This window comes from Miscanthus floridulus, chromosome 3, assembly GCF_019320115.1.
Source record: "Miscanthus floridulus cultivar M001 chromosome 3, ASM1932011v1, whole genome shotgun sequence".
In the NCBI taxonomy this organism is placed as follows: domain Eukaryota; kingdom Viridiplantae; phylum Streptophyta; class Magnoliopsida; order Poales; family Poaceae; genus Miscanthus; species Miscanthus floridulus.
Genome location: NC_089582.1, coordinates 110578008 through 110598870, shown reverse-complemented (window position 1 = coordinate 110598870; position 20863 = coordinate 110578008). Strand labels below are relative to the sequence as shown.

General features: G+C 43.2%; 1 protein-coding gene across 1 annotated transcript; it reads left to right on the top strand.

The window, feature by feature from the left end:
* Positions 1–20066: 20066 nt before the first annotated feature.
* Positions 20067–20603, top strand: LOC136546449 (uncharacterized). The gene has a single exon (XM_066538424.1). It carries the CDS (start codon positions 20150–20152, stop codon positions 20429–20431), a length of 282 nt encoding a protein of 93 aa, XP_066394521.1. The 5' UTR covers positions 20067–20149; the 3' UTR covers positions 20432–20603.
* Positions 20604–20863: the final 260 nt, after the last annotated feature.

Sequence of the window (20863 nt, the reverse complement as noted above, 5' to 3'; positions counted from 1 at the left end):
GGCTAGGTCACAAAGACCAAGATTCAAATAGTTTTTCAAATTCACACCACCTACACATGCTAGTTATGGGTTTTGAAAAATATCTCTCCTATGTCACACAAATGCACATTCTAACATATAAAGGGTCTTAGATGCACTTACAATGTATGTATATAAACACATACCTTTGCCTTGAGCCCACAAGAATACCACTAAGAACATAAATAGCATGATGATCTTTATGTTGACCTCAATTGCCAAATAATCATGCTAGATACATTTTCATTCAAAGAACTACAAAGAATGCTAGATAAATTTGTTAGTCCACAATGGTGAAAAATAGAAACTTAGCTCCCCTAAATAAGTGCCTCATGTAATTTGAATGACTTTCAACAAGCACATTATTCTATTAAGAATTTGGGAGTCAATTTTCTATTTTGAACCACAACCAAATAATTTTCCATATTTAAATTTGAGTTGAAGAGATGCTCACAATCCACTTAGATTTGGTAAACCACAAACTTCTGAGTAAATTGAGGATATATGAAAATATATGGATCAAAAAACTCAGTTGCTTATCCAATTAGTATTCTGGTTCCTACAATACTGGACACGTCTGGTAGGTATACCGGACACATCCGGAATATAAAGAACAGAAACACTCATTTTCTGTCCCTGGCCATACCGGACACGTCCGATAGTAATACCAGACACGTCCGATAGGTGCAGGACAGAACTAATTAATTCGCTGCTTGTGATTCTTCGTTTAGCTCTATTATTTATTGTATACTTGCATCTCAACAAATGAATTGCTTTACTAAAGAGCCATTAAAAGCATCATATGGCAAAGTAAAATTCCTTTTAATTGAATCTAATTAGCCACTTTTATTATTTCACAAATGTACCTATTTGTGAACTATAGAACATGAAATGAACAAAGTGGCTATCCTATAAGATTTAGGTACTTGTTACCAATGGTGAGGATGAAATATATGATATATTCATTGAATTATCTTCGGGTCAACCATATAAGGGATTATGATAAGAATTGGTTGATAGATTGAGTGAATATTGTCAAATTGTTTGCTCAACCACCCCGAAGCCTTCATCTCATCATCAAGTACCTACATCATTAACCTAATCATACTTTGGTACCCAACTCTTGTTGGGTCCTTTTGAGTTAGTCAACAAGTGCTTAGGCACCCAAATGGCTCTAGCACTAGTTTGTGGTGAACACATCACCTTGCTAGTGCTAACTCCATTTGTGGTCTTTCTAAGCTTATCATTATAAACATATGTGCTTGGCTTAGGAGCATTACCATTTGGGCATTCATAGCTTAGATGCCCCTTTCTTCTACAAGCATAGCATATGCGGCCTTTGTTTGCTCTATGCTTGCTTTGCTTGTATGGACATCTATCAACCTTATGGCCCATCTCATTGCATCCATAGCATCTTCTTGTTGCAACTTGGGCTTCCTTTCTTGCCTCTTTGTACATTGGGCATTTCTTGATAGGATGCCTCAATTTCTTGCTCATGAGATAAGCACTTTGTCCATCACTCTTCATTTGCTTGGCCTCCTTGGTAGAAGCCTTTTGATTGGTGGTTTCAACCTTATTGGCCCAACTCTTGTGTGGACACATAGCCCACTCATGTCTATACAATCCACAACCATAGCACATCCTTTTTCCATGTTTCTTGCTCTTGGTTGGGTTGGCCTTACTTGAGATGTGATTCCTTTGTTGGGTTTTGGAGGAAGCAAAGTTTGAACCCTTCTCAAGCTTCTTCACCATGTTATCACGGTTATCTTGAGAAGGTTGTGCTTTCTCCTTACTCTTCAATCGAATCACATCTTTCTTTAATCTTTTCACTTCTTCTTTGAGCTCTATGTTTTCTATGAGATTTAGCTTAATCGAAGATTGGCTTGCTTGAGATGCACACTCATTAGTACAAGAAACATTTAATTGAGATGGTGTACTAGTGAGTGGATGTGTGAGAGGTTGAGAAAATTTTACCGATGTAATCACAACCTCATGAGCCACCTCAAGCATGATGCTTGATTCTACTACTTTCTCATGAGAGCACTTTAGATGAACATAATTTGCTTGTAGCACATTATACTTGCTTGATAGTTCATCTAGCCTTGCCTTGAGCTCCAAGTTTTTCTTCTCTAGTTGTGAAACACTAGAAGAGGAGTTAGTAACTAAACCATGCTCAATTGACAATTTTTCATACCTTTCACTTAGAGCCTTTAGTTCTTCCATCTTGGAGATGAGAAACAATTCTTGCTTTTGAAGTGATTGCTCTTGCTTCTCAATCTCTTCTTCAAGCTCATCATTCTTTTCAACTATCTTTATTATGATGAACTTGTCTTTGCGGTTGAGATGATCAAGGTTGTAGTTGTCTTCAACTTCAACATCACTCTTATCTTGATCATCTACTTGTGCTTTCTTCTTTTCTTGATCTTTCTTGTTACTCTTCTTCTTGATTTTCTTATCCATGAGACACAAGTGATGAGTATCATGAGACACTGAGGTTGACTCATCACTTGGTCGCCACCGGGCTTGAGCATCGTTGCAAATAGCTGCTTGCTGCTCTGCTGCCTCGGCCATACCAGACACGTCCGGTATGTATAGGCAGACAGTAGGTCATGGGCTGCTTGCACTTCTTGCTTCGGCTTGGTGCTCTTGAGGTCTTGTGAGGCTTCTTTGTCGTATGATGACACAATGGACATACTTTCCATTGAATTGATCTCAAGTGCATCATCACATTTGGATTTTCCATATAAATCAAAAAGTCTAGTCCAAATGAGATGAGCACTCTCCGGAGGTGGTTGTCCATTGAAGATTGCCTTATCTTGAACCTCTACACTCAATGTACTCAAAATAATATTAATAGCTTGAGCATTGAGTTGCACGCATATCTCTTCCTCTTTTGACAAATTTTTATAGTTGCTCCAATCAACTATAGAAAGAGGTATGCTTGCATCCATAATATGCTCAATAAGAGGACTAATGTCTCTAAAAGCATTGAGTACATGTATTGACTAAGGTAGAAAGTTTGAACCATCATTTTGGAGAAGCACCGGCTCCAACTCGATAGGCGTCGACATCCTTTTCTCATGGCGGTGAAGCTTTATGTGAGAACCTTGCTCTAATATCAATTGAAAGGACCTAGGATGTCGTCTAGAGGGGGGTGAATAGGCGTTTCTGAAAATTAACACCTTTAAATGCGGAAATGATTAGTAAAGGAAGTTTCCAAAATGGAAACTCCAAATAAAGAGTAGTACCACCCCTCACAAGTTAGCCACAGAGTATACAAAGTATAAAGAATATATCTAGAAGCTACAACTCTACAACACAAAGTTAGAACAAAGAATGAATATATTCAGCATAGGTAGGATATACCGGACGTGTCCGGTATGCACATGTTCTGCAGAACAGCCTGGCACAGTTATCAATACCGGACATGTCTGGTAAGAATACCAAACGTGTTCGGTATACACGATTTCTACAAAGCAGCCCCAAACTTGCTCCTTTCGATTTCTATCTTCAAGCCAAACTGCAGGTACCTAAAAGAGATGACAATATACATAGAGAACCTGCATAAGAGCTAGAGCAACACAAATATCGAATAAAATACAAATTGAAACACGATATTTGTTTTACCAAAGTTCGGACTCGTTCGAGTCCTACTATCTGTTGAGGGGGCTGCGGGCGACCCAGCGAAGGTCAGCCCTAGAGGGTACCATGAAGGTCACTCTAGCCAAAGTCTTTTCCAACTCCTTTTCCTCCTTCCACTAGATGATTCCAAGGCGGCAGAATCGACCGTTATAAACTTTCTGAGGCACACCACAATCTCTCGGGTGCTCTCCAGCGACGCCTAACCGTCTAGGACCGAAGAGTTCAAGAGTAACAAATGCGAATCACGAGATTGACAATATGCACAAGTGCTCAAGTGGTTGGATTGCTCTCTTTTTGAATTTCACTCAACCCACACTTTGATTTGACAAATTTGATCAATCACTCACTAAGAGAGGGTTGGGAGAGTTGGCAAGACTCAAAAACGTGTGTGTGTATCAGCAGAATCAGCAGCCTCCAAAGGTGGAGGCTTGGGGGTATTTATAGCCCCCTTGGGAAAACTAGCCGTTATATAGCCATTGGCATACCGGACACGTCCGGTATGACTTACACTGTGCCAACGATAACTAAGTTACAGTGAAGTTGTGAGGCGTCGGAACTCTTGACTCACGTCGGAACTCCCGACCCTCAGTATATTTGAAATCCATGTAACTGAGTTAAAGTAAGCGAGGTGTCAGAACTCCCGACACATGCCGAAACTTTCGACCATCGGAACTCCTGACCCTCAAGGCATTTGAAAACTAGCCGTTGGCCTCTGGCCATCCATACCGAACACGTTCGGTATGAATACCGGACACGTCCGGTATGACCACCATAGTGAATTCTCCAAGTTATTTAAAATGCGAGACGGCGGAACTCCCGATCAATACCGGAACTCCCGACCGTCGGAACTGTCGACCTATGTCGAAACTCCTGATGAACCAACCCAAGAATAACAATTTTTCAGTTGCTGGGCAAATACCGAACATGTCCGGTATCAATATCGGACACGTCCGGTATTGCTAGACCAGCAAAAATAAAGTTAGCTCTTTTGTTGCTCAAATACTCAAAACTCACATGGGTTGGCTTGAGCACTTATGAAACATTATCAATCAACATGATGCATCCCTCTTAATAGTACGACATTCCTATTAACTCAAAATTGAAAGTATAACGAAGTTAAACCTTTTGAGTTGATCTCTTTCAAACAAAGCCGTGTATTCCAATCTTCATCAAGTGAGGGTGCCAATATGTTGATATAGATCTTTTCACTTGAGCATAGCCATCTTGAGCACGTGACTTGATTCCATTCATTAAATTTGAATAATCCCAAATGTATCAAGTCACTTCCATCAAACACTCCAATAGTGATTTAATCCTCCACATAAACATGGACATCATAGCTTGATTAGTACCTCAACTAAATGCAAGTACTTCCTTCTTCACCCTAGCTAGGTTCTTCGGCCACCAAGCCGTCGCTTGCCCTTCACCCTTGCTTAGTACCTCAAAGCCTTTCCTTGCTATCTTCACCATCTCAAGCCATCAAGTCACATCTTGTGTTGAATCATCCATTCATGTATTGTTATCCTTTTTATTTCAATTTAGCAAGCTTCAAATATGAGACCATTCCATATGCAATCCCTTATGTCTCATTAATTAATTCTTACAAGCTTGCTTTCATATAGTGCACGGAAATCCCACAATAAATAAGCCTTTGTATGAATTCCATTTGCATTGTTGTCTTGTGCTTAAACTAGATTGTATATACAACAACACATCATTTTGGCTTTCACTAAGTACCTGTGAGATAACCTATTACCTGTCCACACTTAGCAAACGGGTTAGTCCTTTAATCACATCGTCATTCAATCATCCAAAACCCACTAAAGGGCTATATGCACTTTCACCATGACAACATCTCAACAATATTAACATTGTCCATACATAAAAATAACTAAATATTAAATGAAGACTAGTCTTACATGCTAGTTCCAAGCAAGAGCAAGAGTCGTGGCCAAGTCATCACTACATCCATAGTGGCGACATTGGCTTCCGAAGTAGAACCATTCAATGTAACTGCATGTCGGTTATACATTTCTGGTATTGTTGGGACAAAATGAGGATCATGATCTAAACGAGCAAAATCCGAATCTTCACTACCATGCTGACGAATAAAATTGTGAAGGAACATACAAGCAACAACCACCATCTTTTTCTTCCACACTGGGGTAGTTGAGCATCTTGTATAGAATTTGCCACTTCATTTTCAAAACTCCAAAAGATCTCTCAATAACATTTCGAAGAAGAGTTGATGCAATTGAATTTTTGTTAGGTGTTTTGGGTTCCATATCTCTATGCCATTCCGGCATATGATATCTTTCACCCTTGTAAGGAGTTAGATAGCCGGGCCGATTAGGATATCCGGCATCAACAATATAATATTTGCCTAAACATGGTCCAAAAAATATAAGTTAATATTTGCTATCATACAAAAGAGACTAAATGATTATTATTCATTCATATTACCTTGTGGAGGACGTGAGAAGAATTTTTCGTCCACACTGATTGTATTGTATAGCACACTTTGTGTCATGCATAGCTCCTGGTTGATCCATGCATAAATGTGTAAACCGTATGTCTAAATCACAAACTACTAAGACATTTTGAGTGTCTATCCCTATTTTCCCAATATATCTCACTTGTTCATTGGGTGAAAGAGAAACTCGAATATGTGTGCCATCCAGAGCACCAATTCAATCCTTAAAATGTGGATAGGCTTGTCTATTATCTCTTATCCTCCTATGAACTGTAGGAATCCTTAGGTCTAATGAAATCCTCTGCCATGGCCATCAAAGAGTTAAGGACCTCATCAAATTTCCTAGTAAATAAAAACACAACAAGGCTCTCATAGGTAGTCATATGCAAGGATGGTTGTAGCCCGTACCTCTCCACTAATACACCCTGGAGGACCTCGAATATTTCATTGCTCATATGAAGTTGATCATAGCATTCCCCCAGAGTGCGCAATGTCTCTAGCAAAAGCCCCATGCCACTAGTGGTTGAAGTCCTTGGTGGGTTTTTATCTAGGTACATGTACATGTCAAAATAAATTTCAGCAAGCATAGCCCCACCGAAGACGATTTTGAAAAATCATCGCCTTTGACATCATCAAGGGTATGTCACAACATACATATCATCATCAAGGAGTATGATGGGGTTGGAACTCGTAGGATTCCAATGATCTTGCTCCTCATTAGCGATGTTGCCAACCATCACCTTCAAGTCATCTTCATTTTGGAGAGGCTTTTTTTTAAACTTGCTAACACCAAGAATTTTCTAAAACATGTGAGATGGTTCGAAATAAGATTTTTTTTTTCTAAATTGCAAATAACAAGAAACGTACATAGTATTATAATCGAACACTCACCTTTGTTATCTTCTTCCACCATGGGGCCGAATATATCCGATCCGGGCCATGGGCGGCTCACCGGAGTAGCAGAACGAAGGGAGGAGGTGGGCGGCATGACCTCCCTGGCCGCGACGGGAGGAAGAGGCACGGTGTTTTTTTCGTTCGGTCGAGTGGGGAAGACGAAGAAACTACAATAGAATGAACCAATACGTAGATGGGGTGTGTAACCAGTGACAATGGTGGGTAATTCCCACCCAACTCCACAAGGAAGGTAAGAAACACCATTTCGTGGAGCACCACTTTAGGAGCTCCACCAAAATAGTGAATCTAGTCTCTAGATCCACCGTTTTACAGAATTCGGATTTGGTGGATTTAGAGCCTTTGGATAACCTTTTATTTATTGGAGCTATTTTTTGAATCTAGATCTGATGGAGGCGTAGAGCTCCCCAAACATGCCCTAAGGGCATGGTGGGGGCGACCAGCCGACCACCTCAACTATGGTCTAGTCGCTCCACGCCTCCGCCCCCTCCAAGCTCTAGCTACCGAGTGCCTCAGCCGAGAGCGTCTGTAACGCCCCAGGCCCGGCACACAGCACAAGCCCACTCTACCGAGGGGTGGACCCCACCTACGTAGCAACCCGCTTTCGCTTTCGTCCTCGCTTCGTACAAAACGGTTAACCGAAGGTTACTACGCGTTCTTGACCTGGCTATTTAAGTCGATCTGGCCGTCCCAGGATTCACAGTTTAGGACTAAAGTCTGCATGCACAGTGTTTTGTGATGCACAGTACTCACATGAACAGTGATTGGCAACAGTGTTGCGCTACCACAGTAACTCGCTTTTGGCCTGGCCCGCCTTGGCGCTACATGCCCCCTCCCCCGCAGCTACAGCCTCAGACCACAGCCCACGCGCGCAGTTACAGTGCCTCGGCCCAACCGGAATTTGGCCCATTTAGACGGGGATGCTACAATCACCCCCCTTAGGATTCGACTTTTTTTTTAGTATCGTTAGAATTTGTTATTTCTATGCGAAATAACTGAATATAATAAAAAATCATGGTTGAGAAGGTTATAGTAGCAAAAGCCATTGAAATTAATATTTTATATATCGGAATAATCTGTTTAGTTATTAATGGGAAAAAGAGGGTTAAAAGAAGAGAAATCATTAGTTATTCATTAAGGTTAATTTGATTCAATGACCAGAGTTCCGCGAGGATATATAGCTCGGAGACGACGAACAAAAATGCGTTCATTTGCCTCAAACTTTAGAGGGGCTCATTTAAGACTTAATCGAATGATTACTCAACAAGTAAGAAGAGCTTTTGTTTGATAGACTGGCTTACCCTATTCGGGATAAATGCTCAGAATCGACTCTCTTGGCCCACGTCCATATTCTCAGCTCTCTTGGCCCAAGTGCCATACTCCACGTCCATATTCTCAGGCTCTCAGCTCCCCTAGCCCAAGTGCCATGCTCCTGCAGAGCTATACGCAACCTGTCTAAGCTCCTGAGCCATATGTCCATGAAACCGTGCAAGTTAGCTCCTATACCATTTCTAACGTCCTAGGCCGGGAAGACGGCTAAGATCCACTCTATATGTTGAATGGACCACATCCGCTAATTAACTCTCTTACGCTTTCGTCTTCGCTTCACGCAAAAGATTCGAACCGGAGTTTATTCTCTCACAGGCTCAAGTTTTTAAGTTGGTTCGGTTCCCCTCGGGTTCCGAGACTAAAGTCCCGCAGCCACAGTGTTCCGCTGCCACAGTACCGGCAACTTTAGAGGGGTCCATCAGACAAAAAAAAAAGATATGTTTTTTCTAAGATATATTAATCATATCAAATCATATTTTTTACGAAATTAAATAAAGATAATTTTATATGAAAATTATAGATCTCGACAAGATCTACAACTTTCTAGTTTTGGGTTTTTTCATTCGAAGTCGTTAAGATGCTCAAAAAATTAATGACATATTTAAACGTAAGGGTATTTTCGACTTTTCACACCTGCAGTTTCACGGCGTTAGAGCCCAAACTGACGGCAGTGGTATGGAGGGCATAAAAAAGTTGGAGCAGTGGCGCTGAAAACCGCTGAACTTTTCCTGAAGCACACAGGGCATTGCGACACAAGGAGTCCCCCAAATTTCTTCTCAGGTTTCCAACAGCCAAGATGGCGCAGGAATGGAGTCGTCTTAAAAATCTGACAATGACGAACGATGCTTGTCTTCAGATAGAGGCATGGTCACCTGCTGTAGGTGCAAAAGGTGTTCTTCAAACTGCATGGTTTCGTGTGAGTAAGATACCGGCTGATCAGAGGTCTGTGAAAACCCTCGCTAAAGTTGGTGACTTAGTGGGTAAGGTGATAGAGATAGATGAAGGTTCCAGATTCAGATATGATTATGTTCGCCTCAAGATTGCTTGTAGAGATGTGGCCAAGGTACCTAGGACTGCAGAGGGTACTTTGGGGTTATATCTTATTGACTTCGGGTTTGAAAGAGAGATGCCTGAAGAAAATGGTGAGAAGGTGCTGAAGAGTGGCATCAAAGTTGGAGATGATGGTCAACGTCCCAACAAGAAGTCTAAGGCTGACATGATATCTGATGGTCAACACAGGGGAGATAGTACTGGGTCTGCTGAATTATCACAGGAAAACAAAGATTCAGGCAAAGATCATGGTAAACAGCAGGTATACTGGTATGCTCCACCCAAGATTGATTATAAGAGGAAATCACAATCCAAGTTCATGGCTGATGCTCAGAAGGTTTACAAGGAGCCTGGTGATGATGAAGAGGGAGAAAAAGTTCACATTCCTGATATATTTGAGGATTCAGATTCAGATAGTGACTCATTTGTGGTGAAGGTTCATAAGCTAACTGGAATGGGAGAAGTGGGTCAATCTTCCAAAGCTACTGGTGGAAATTCCAATCAGATCTGGTTCATGAACACTAATCTTGATGAGAATGCTTTTACCAAGCCCTGTGAAGACATTGCAAGCTTGAAGTCCAATATTCCTAGTGAAAATGTTCTGAATGATTCTGAAAAGCTTCAAAGTCACATTCCTAAGGAAAAGGCAGTTGAAGCCTCAGTCACACAAAATGAGTCTCCTGAGCTCTTTATATCTGATGATAATATCATTCACACCCAGGAGAGTGTTGATATGGAGGTGGACAATATTGTGAATGATTATGTTCAGGTACTCTCTGAAGCTCAAGTTATCCCTGAGGTGATAAACATGAAGGTGGATGCTCAGCAAGGGCAAGGAAGAAGAAGAAGTGAAAGGCTTAAAAAGGATTCAAACTCAACCACTATGGAGAAAGTGGAAAAGGTGGCTCAGAAGAAAAATTTGGAAGGTAACCCATCCAATTCCAATTCCTTTTCTGTTTTATCTGTTGATGAAGTTGTTCATATTACATCTGAAATGGCAATTGTTATTGAAGATGATGATTTTGATACCTGTAATTTGTTAAAAGATTTAGAAATTGCTAGAAATGATCTATATCAAAAACAAATTGAGCAGAAGGTGGGCCCTCAAACTGAGTCAGTTGAGGTGACCCAAGGTGATAGTAATATTCCTGAACTTGAATGGCTTCAAGAAGAGTCTTCTGAGCCAGAGGATTTTATCCTGGTTGAATCCAGGAAGAAAAAAAGGGAAAATAAAAGATCTGTTAAAATCTCCCCAAATAAAACAGGGAGAAATAAAGACCAAGAAATCCTTGGCATGAGAGGCAATAGAGGAAGGAAGCCTAGTACTGATTTACCCTCTAAATGCAGCAAACAGAAGAAAAAAACATGATGATGCAAGGTTTAATATGGAATTGTAGGGGCCTCAGGAAAAAAGGATTGGCCACCTATCTGAAAAATCTTATTCTTCAGTACTCTTTTCATTTTATTGGGATTCAGGAAACAATGATTCATGATTGTGACGAAAAACTTCTGAAAATTTTTGATTCTAATCAAGACTATCTTTGCTTATATAACTCTGCTCATGGCAAGTCTGGGGGTATTCTGTGTGGTGTAAGGAAAGATCTTTTTTATGTTGGCTCCTTTCAACAGAGAGAATTTATGCTTCAAATGAACTTATGGGATAAAATTAAAAAAAGTAAAATGGAATTTTTTAGTTGTGTATGGGGCTGCTCAGGATGAAAATAAAATGATTTTCCTTTCTGAATTATCTGCTTTTTGTTCTAGAAACAAAGAACCCATTTTGATTGGGGGGGATTTCAACATCCTCAGATATATGAATGAAAGAAATAAACCTGGTGGATCATTCAAATACTCTGATACTTTCAATTCGTTGATCATTTTTTTATGAACTAAGAGAAATCATTATGTCTGGTGGGTTGTATACATGGTCTAACAATCAAGACAATCCAACATTGGAGAAACTTGATAGAATCCTGGTATCCAAAGAATGGGAAGATATCTTCCCAAACTCATTAGTCAATAGGCTCCCACGTGAGATTTCTGATCACAATCGACTTATTCTGTTGTCTGAACCTACTAAACCCACTGTGCATATTCAGTTCAGGTTTGAGATGAGTTGGCTGAGTAACCCTGATTTTTTTCCTACTGTTGAAATTTTTTGGAACAAGCCCTGTAGAGCTAAATCGGCTCTGGACAAAATACAACAAAAACTTAAATTGTTTAAGCAGTATTTCAAAGGGTGGGGCTTTAATCTTCAGGGGACTTTGAGGAAGCAAAGAGAAAGTATTAGTGAGGAATTAGCTTATCTGGAATCAGTTGAGGAGACTGATGGGCTTGATGCAGAACAAGTGTCCAAAAAAATCTGCCTCCTTAGTGAGTTTTTCCAGCTCCTTGATCAGGAAGAAACCTACTGGTTCAATAGGTGTCATAAATTATGGTTGTTAAAAGGAGACAATAATACAAGCTATTTTCATAAAATTGCTAATGGAAGGAAAAGAAAAAACACAATCATATCTTTGGAAAATAATGGAGAAACAATTGAAGGAGATGAGAACCTTCTGAAACATGCTACTGATTATTATACTACCCTGTTGCCAAAGGGCCTCTAGTCCAACTGGTTAGAGCGTCCCGGCGGCATTCCTCAGGTCCTGGGTTCGACTCCCCGTGGGAGCGAATTTCAGGTTGGGGTTAAAAAAATCCCCTCGTCTGTCCCACGCCAAAGCACAGGTCTAAGGACCGGCCCGTTCTCACAGGGCGACGGTGCCTCTGTGTAAGGGTGGGGCAGGGGTTTGGGGGTTTTTTGGGCCTGCGTGAGAAGGTCTTCTTCTTAATGCAATGCCTGGGGGTGGTCATACCCTCGCAGGTCCAGTTTTTATTATACTACTCTGTTTGGGCCTGAGTAAGACCACAATATTCATATTGATCAATTTCTTTGGGAAGAATTGGAACAAGTCACTAGCCAAGATATTGAGAACCTTTGTAAGCCTTTTTCTGAATCTGAGATTAAAGATGCCTTGTTACAAATGGAGAGAAACAAAGCAGCTGGACCTGATAAAATACAAATACCAATCCTGCTGGAACATTATCAAAAATGATATCATCCAGCTTTTTGCTGATTTTTATGAGGGAAAGGTTGACATTTCTAGACTTAACTATAGTATAATAACTCTCCTCCCAAAGGTAGCTGATGCTGCAAGAATACAACAGTTCAGACCTATATGCCTCCTCAATTGCTTATACAAGCTTATTACTAAGACCTTAACTTTGAGGATTGAAAAAGTGTCTGACAAACTTATACATTCCAATCAAACTGCATTTATGAAAGGCAGAAACATCATGAGTGGTGTGATGATACTGCATGAAACTAAAAGGAAAAAGCAAATTGGTGTGATTCTGAAATTAGACTTTGAGAAGGCGTATGACAAAGTGAAATGGAAGTTTTTATTTCAATGCTTGGCTGCTAGGGGCTTCTGCCCAAAATGGTGCAACTGGATTCAACAAGTTGTGTCAGGGGGGACTGTTAGTGTGAAATTGAATAATTCTTTGGGGCCTTATATCAAAAGTCACCAAGGGGTTAGGCAGGGGGATCCCCTCTCCCCAATTCTGTTCAATTTTGCTGCTGATGGTCTATCTAGGATGATTCATAAGGCTCAATCTAATGATCTATTTGTGGCTTGGCTGATCATATTGTTGAAAAAGGGATTGCTGTTTTACAATATGCTGATGATACCATAATCTGTCTCAAACATGATATTGAAGGTGCCAAGAATATGAAATTGTTATTATACATGTATGAACTGATGGCTGGACTTAAAATCAACTTTTCAAAAAGTGAGGTGCTAACAATTAATGATGAGGATGACTGGGCAAGGAAATATGCTGACATTTTTAATTGCCAAGTTGGGACCTTCCCTATAAAATATCTGGGAGTCCCTGTCAGTCCTAGCCGTCTTCATGTGTGTGATTGGACCTCTTTAGTTGATAAATCTGTTAAGAAACTTGATATTTGGAAAGGGAGGACTATGTCCATTGCAGGGAGATCCACTTTGATTAGCTCCAGTTTGAATAATGCCCCCATATATCATATGTCCATATATTTGCTGCTAAAAACCATTATTAGCAGACTTGATAAGATTAGAAGAACTTTCTTTTGGCAAGGGGGAGGGACCAAAAAGAAGTATCATCTTGTTAAGTGGACAAAAATATGCAAACACAAGAAAAAGGGAGGCCTAGGCATCAAGGATATTAGGAAAATGAACATCAGTCTCCTGTGTAAATGGTGGTGGAAGCTTGATAAAGAAAAGGGGTTATGGCAAGAAATTGTGAAGTTCAAATATTTGAGAAACAATTGCATTAATAGTGTGAAGCATAAACAATATGACTCTGCTGTTTGGTCTGATTTGCTGAAAGTTAAAGATATTTACCTACAGGGGAGGAAAGTTCTGGTTAAAAATGGCAAGTATACATTCTTCTGGAAAGATTCATGGCTATATGACAAACCTTTATGTATCTTATATCCTGATCTTTTCAAATTCTGTGAGCAACCTAATGTGAATGTTTCTCAAGTTCACTCTGATATTGAAAGTGTTTCCTTTACCAGATGGTTAGTTGATAATTTGCTGATTGACTAGAATAAAATTTTAGATGATCTGAAGGACTTTAAATTTATAGCCGAGGATGATGTTGTTCTTTGGAAGTTTGGGCCCCTATGACTAGAAATGACTCTGGCCCTTATCATAAGAAAATCTGGAAAAGTAAGATTCCTGCCAAAATAAAAAAAATTTCTGTGGTTGATGATGAATAATGCTATCTTGACCAAGGATAACTTGTTGAAGAGGAAATGGTCTGGAGATCCCTCATGTTATTAAACTGTTTCACATCTCTTCTTTCAATGTAGAACTGCTAAATCTATTTGGGCAATAGTGGCAAAGAGTATTGGAGCTAACAATGTGCCCAGATCTTTGAATCAATGCTAGACCTGGTGTGAGAATTGGCTTCCTGCTGGAAAACAGTTTCATGCGATTGGAATTGCAGCTATATGCTGGGCTATTTGGAAAACGCGTAATAAAGCTTGTTTTGAAGGCAAATTGCTTAACGATCCGGTTTCTATTATATGCTATGCATGTGCGCTCATGGGTTACTGGGCAAGTTTGTTCGCCGAGAGCGACAAGGAGGCTGATCCTGAAGGATGGATCTGATGCTGACAAGCAGAACTGAATACCGACAACGCTCTCCTGTCTTGTGTTGCTTTGTCAGGATGGTGTCTTGCCGGGATGTGGCTTTTGTCTCTGTTCTGTACCCAACTCTTACGTTGTTAGCCTGTTGGGCTGTTTTTGTGATCTGCGCCTTATTAGGTGGGAGGTTATGCGGTCTAGGGAGTGTTAGTAAGCTGGATGATCTTAAATGTCCTTTTCTGTTTCCTTAAACAGTCTACCAAACTCTGTATTTCCGTTACTTCTAATGGAAATGGGGATACCTCCGGTTCGAAAAAAAAAACGCCGCTGGAAGAGCGCGTCCCTTACTGAGCGCGAGTGGCAGCGCTTCCTGACTGCTCTGAACAGGTGCGGGGCGATCACCGCAATTGATCCCTGCGGCAACCATCTGTACGTCCAGAATCTGGCCGACGAACCATCTCCCAGGATTACTGAAACTGAAGCGTCAAAAATCGCTGAGACCTGTCGTTCTGGCTTTGACGGCAATAGGCTCCAGTTCGCCGCCGTGTCCGTCCTGCGCAACCACTCCCACCTTAGCCGCAGAGCGAAGCCCACGATCTTCAAGTCTGGGACACCCAGGCCCCCGTAGCAAGTTGGTGCACAGACGACGCGCCAAGCCACCTTGCAACGTCCCCCTGCAGCGACCTCTGCACCACACCAAATGAACGCCCGTCGTACATTAACGTGACATTGATTTCAGTTTTTCAGTCAGTAAAACTTGAGAATTCCTTTTTTACGTACCTCGGTTGGCCTGACCTCGGGCTCACACATGAGCGGTCTAGCTATTTTTGCCATGTTCACCCGCTGCACCTGCCAGCAGAAGCTGATAGAAACTAAACATCTGCTGGTCGCCACAAATTTCCAGGTTTCCATGACAGCCTCTTTCTTCCTTCCAAAATTGAGAAGTATCAGGCCATGTTCTCGCGATTGCTCAGTTCAGTCGATCGATCAACCATCAACCACTTTACATGATAAAGGAGAAGGTTGAAAAAGAAGTTTGGTAAAAAAACCATTACAGTGTACATAAAAAAAATCCTACATGGATGATTCCTCTTAAATCTTTGGCTCCTGCTACGCACCAAGTTTTTGCTTCCTCCTTAATTTTAGTAACAAGAGAATCTACCATGGAGTGTTTTCGCTAAAAACTTCTTGAGTTACAATCCTGGTAAATCTCGCAAGTCATGAGAAACATCATGGATCGAATTGCTTTATTGACTAAACGCCCCGTTCGCGTGCCCTTAATCCTGGCCTGATCCGCTTCTTTTTTTCATCCAAAACAATGTTTTTCTCTCATAAATTTCTCCATCCAGATTCCTCCAAGCGAACGGGGCAAACGTCTCTAAAGCCACGAGAGACATCAGTTGTTTTAACCGAACGTCTGGGCGTAGTGGATATCGCACTCCACAACTCCAGTGTCTTGTCGTTGTGGCACACGGTTCGATAGCCGTAATGGTGGGTTTAGTTGACGCCCCATGTTTTAGGATTAGAGAAACGAAAAGAGTTAGCTTTCTCTCGTCCATCACCAGAGCAACATAGGGTCTTCTAGCCTCCATGCATCAGTCCCTCTTGCTTTTTCATATTTTTCTGTTCCGCATGGTTCAAACCGTCTACAACTCGCGAACGAGGAAAAAAAATCCATGAGTGTTCTAGCATATAAATCAAGGGACGTGCTCGCGCCCGGACGTCCGACAGGATAGGATTCTGTTGGACGACTGTTTTTCGCGTGCGCTTGCACAGCCTGCCCCGGTCCGCTAATCCGCCCCATCCGCCTCGATTCAACCCACCCCTATCCATGCACCCCGCCCCCATCCGCTCGCCCCTCCCCGTCGTACCCCCGACCGTATGCCCCCTACCCGGCGCGCGCCACGTTTGCCGGCCATCGGCTCACCACGCCCCATTCCCCGGCACCCCGTCGTGCCACCATCACTCCCCCGCGCCCCCTGACTCTCCGAACAACATAAAACACATGCAACATAAAACACTTGAATGCAACATATGTCTGAAACAGATGAAATATCTGGAGCATACACTTACAACATATGTGTTAAAACATATGCAACATCCAGATTGAACGCTTGCAACTTGCAACATGAAAACACCTGCTGCAACGGAAGACTGGGACAAACGAAACATTTCGAACATACTGTTGCAACATATGTGTGAAACATATGCAACATCCGGATCAAAACACTTGCATCATACGTCTAGAACAGATAAAACATTTTGAACAAACTCTTGCAACATGTCTCTGAAACACTTGCAACATCCATATGAAACAACTGCAACATACATCTAAACGTCTGAAACACTTGAAACATATATTTGCAACATAGGGGAGGGGGAGCCTGTACCGGACAATTCCGTCCATCAAGGTGGGAGCCGGCGGCGAGTGGTAGCGCGAGCACCACTAACATCAGCACCAGCGGCGCGCGCGAGCACCATCGCCACCAGCGCCATCAACACCAGGCTTGGGTCGCTCGGGCGGGCGGTGCGCGCGATAGGCGGAGCGAGCACCACCAGCACCAGCGCGCGATGGGAGGGAGCGGGCGGCGTGCGCGATGGGAGGGGCGCGCGACGGGGCACGAGCGAGCGGTGGCGGATAGGGCGCGTGGTAGCACGAGGGAAGTGCGCGTCCGCGTCTACGACGGGCAAACGCAAGGCGCTGCGACAGGAGAGGAAGCGGAAGGGATAAGGATGGGTGATTTTTTTAATAAACTCGTGGGCAGAGTGAGCGATGGGGTAAAAACGCAAGCAATGAGGTGGGAGCATCCAACGATTTGCTCGTATCGGACGTAAGATGCGTAGCATTACCGATAAATCAAACCATACTGGTCCCTTCGTTCAACTTTGACACAGACTGGAGCTACTCCAAAGAGGTCTTTGCCAAAAATACAATACATGATTACAAATTAGATAGTGCACATGAGCATGTTAATCACTCCTAGATTGAAAAGAGTACCACTAGTTGGAGGAAATAACAAATGATAAGACGTGTATGGTGGCTGATGGAGATCCAATCTTGTGATTGCAAGTTGATGCAAACTGGCCTGCTAGTGTATCGGGTTAGATTCGGATCATGGTCTTCAATTCATGATCTGACCTCACCCAATCAAAAGTAGAAAAAATCAAGAAAATACTCTAACACGATTCGATTTGTCAGTGCGTTGGATTGGGCTCGGACCAAATATGTTAATCTGACGCTTTTTTTTTTTTTTTTTTACTTTTGACCACCACGAGCACCTGACTTGTATGGAAGAGATGGGTGTTTGGAGCGCGAGGGTTGCGATTGCGAGCCAAGTCGAGTTAATCAGCCTGTTCGCCAGCCTAAATCAGCCAGCCAATAGTGCTTTTCTCTCACAATAAACCAGCACCAGCCAGCCTAAACCAGTCCAGAAAGCAACCAGTGAACAGGCCGAATATCCCAGGCGTCGCCGTCTCGCGGTTGCATCCACGTGTCGTGAATCGGAACAGAGTTCTCGTGGCTGTCCACGTGGAACTGTCCCATGCATTTTTTTTCTCTCCAGGAAATAAAGAGGTTGGCCACCGTACGACGACCGAATGGTGTGGCCACAAGCATGGCACTGCAAGCGTTCTCAGTCTGTCTGTCAGTCAAGTCAACTCTAAACAGCGAAATCAAAGCCATCAGATTCGTTGAACTACGGAGGAGTACTATATCAGTTCAGAATCACGTACTAATCAGTTTACTGACATGGAATTTCGACAGATGAATCGTCTGAAGACTGAAGTAGAGGAATCAACAGCCAACAGGTCGATCGAGTGACCAGCGCTGCACGTCTGCGGCCCGCACTAGGAGAGTTGCAGCTCAGTCGGTGAAACTTCAGCTCCGACGACCTAACGTCTCCGCTACACATCGGCAATTGTATAGTACTACTAGAAGTAGCAGTAGTTTACGTTCGCAACGTTCGTAAGGTTTATTACTTTATTACTCGACGTATTTGGTCCAAATGGACTGTATTAAATTCTTTAGAAGACTTTGTATCCACTCCACAACGTGTGTGTAAAGCATATTGTAAAGCGCAGGCGGCTTTGAGGCAATACTGGTTTTTTCCCGTACTTGAATAAGACATGTGGCTTGACTTGACCTCGGATCGGTGTTCAGTCACAGCGTCTGCCAAACGGAAGCTGCGGTGCCCTACATGGGAGAAAAATTCAAACTTGGCCTGATGCAAACAAGTCGTGACAAATTTCCTCGGACACACTGCCTTGTGATATTCAAAGCTGACATTACGTGGAGCTTTTCAATATTCTTTGTGTTTTTACTCATGACTTGTCTGTGTTAATGGTTTGCCCCGAACAATCTTCATACAGAGAAAGGAAGGATATTTTGTAGATGCTTTGCACTCCGTTCATTGGCTTTCAGGAGTAGCAAAGAGTCATCTGCAAACAATAAGTGGTTGATACTCGGCGCGTTTTGGCACACTTTAATTCTACACAAGTCCCCTGTAGTTTCTGCTGAAAGTAGCAACATGACCTTCAAGCGATTTGATAATGTCAGGCAAGATGACCTTCAAGCGATTTGATAGAACCTTTGAGGCAATCTTATATATCACATTACACAAGCTTATTGGTCTGAGATCCTTGACTTTATCAGGGTTCGGTTCGCAACCTTTGGAATTAGGATTAGGAGGACTACTACTGCATCATTCCAGTCCTGTGTCATTGCACCTCCCTTTAACCGGGGGAAGGGGGTGTTGAGATCACCAATATCATCTAAGGCCTCTTTAATTTCCTCCATTGTATACTCTTTCAACGGGAAGTTATTTATATCAGCTGTCACCTTTGATTGTACATGGTCAAGCAGCTCATTGTAGCGTGAACCTGCATGAGATTCAAAAAGATTTGTACAGAAATTAGTGATTAATTTCCTCCACTGTATACTCTTGATCCATTTCTTAATTCGTAAGCAACCTCCACTCATCAGTCGATTCCATCCGAAACCGTCAGCCGTTTCTTCTCCGTTTCCCAAAACAGAGGATGATTCCACGCCACGGCGCTAAGCAACCGCGAGTCCGCGATTGCTTAACCCAGTCGCTCAACCACTCGCTCCCTACGTTAATTGCCCAGGTCCACATCCCTCGCCACGACATAATTCACACGCAGTCGCTGATCACTCCTAGGCCGAAGCAAGCAAGAGCACAGGTGCATGCACGTCACTTCCAAAAGTTTCCGATAGGCCGCGCCGCCGGGAACGGACCGCGTCCAAGCCCGCCCACAGGTGGCGAGCCGAACCCAGCTCCTGCAGCGCACGCTAAGCAAAAGGCACCACGTTTCCGCCCGTGAGGGCACCGTTTTCCCGCCGTGGCGGCTCGCGCGGATGTGGATTGATCATCCATCAATCCACCGATCGGCACCGATGCACCTCAGCCCGCCAACGACTATAAAGGCACCAGGCGCAGTGCTTCACAGTTTTCACACCCACCGCGACCACCACCACCACCACCACCACCGCCGGATAGGGACACGGCACTAGCGTAGAGAAAGGGAGAGAGAGATGGGGGCGGATCGGTTCCTGAGCGTGGCGGAGGGCGGCCTCGGCGGCGAGGCGCTCTACTGCGCGGTCATCCTGTGGCTGTCCGTGATGTCGTGGATCATCTTCACCTGGGTCGGCGACGGCGGGGAAGCAGACGGGAGGAGGGGCAGGAAGCGCCGGGGCGGCGGCGGCGGCAGCGGCAGCCGCGGCAGCCCGGTGTTCGTCGGCGCGTCGGGGCTCTGCGACGGCACCGGGCCCGGCTGCAGCGGCGGCTACGGCATCTGCGGCACCTGCCTCGACTAGCCGCCCCCGTTCGCACGCGCCTGCCCGCCTGCTCTGCTACTAGTAAGTTTGTGCGAGCGTCAGCGCGACCATGTTTGCAGCATCTACATGTCGTCGTCGTCGATGTGTGGCCTCCATCGAACTGGCGAGCAGAGGCAGCTCCCCTGTGTGAAGACAATAAGAGGGAGCCTAGTCAGTCAGACTGAGTTGTTGCTAGCTTCTTTTTTTGCGCTCCTTTGATGTTTATTCTCGATCATCTGTAAATTTTTAAGCTGCAAAAGTACCCGATACATGTCTTGAACAGTAGTATGTGAGATGAGATCCTTCGTCGGCGAGGTTACTTGTCTACTGAGTTTAGCGGCTGTGTGCTGTGGAGGATCTCTCTTTTTGGGGAATGGAAGGATAGTTGGGCACATGTCGTTTTCAAGTAGGCAATTTGCACTAGTTAATTGC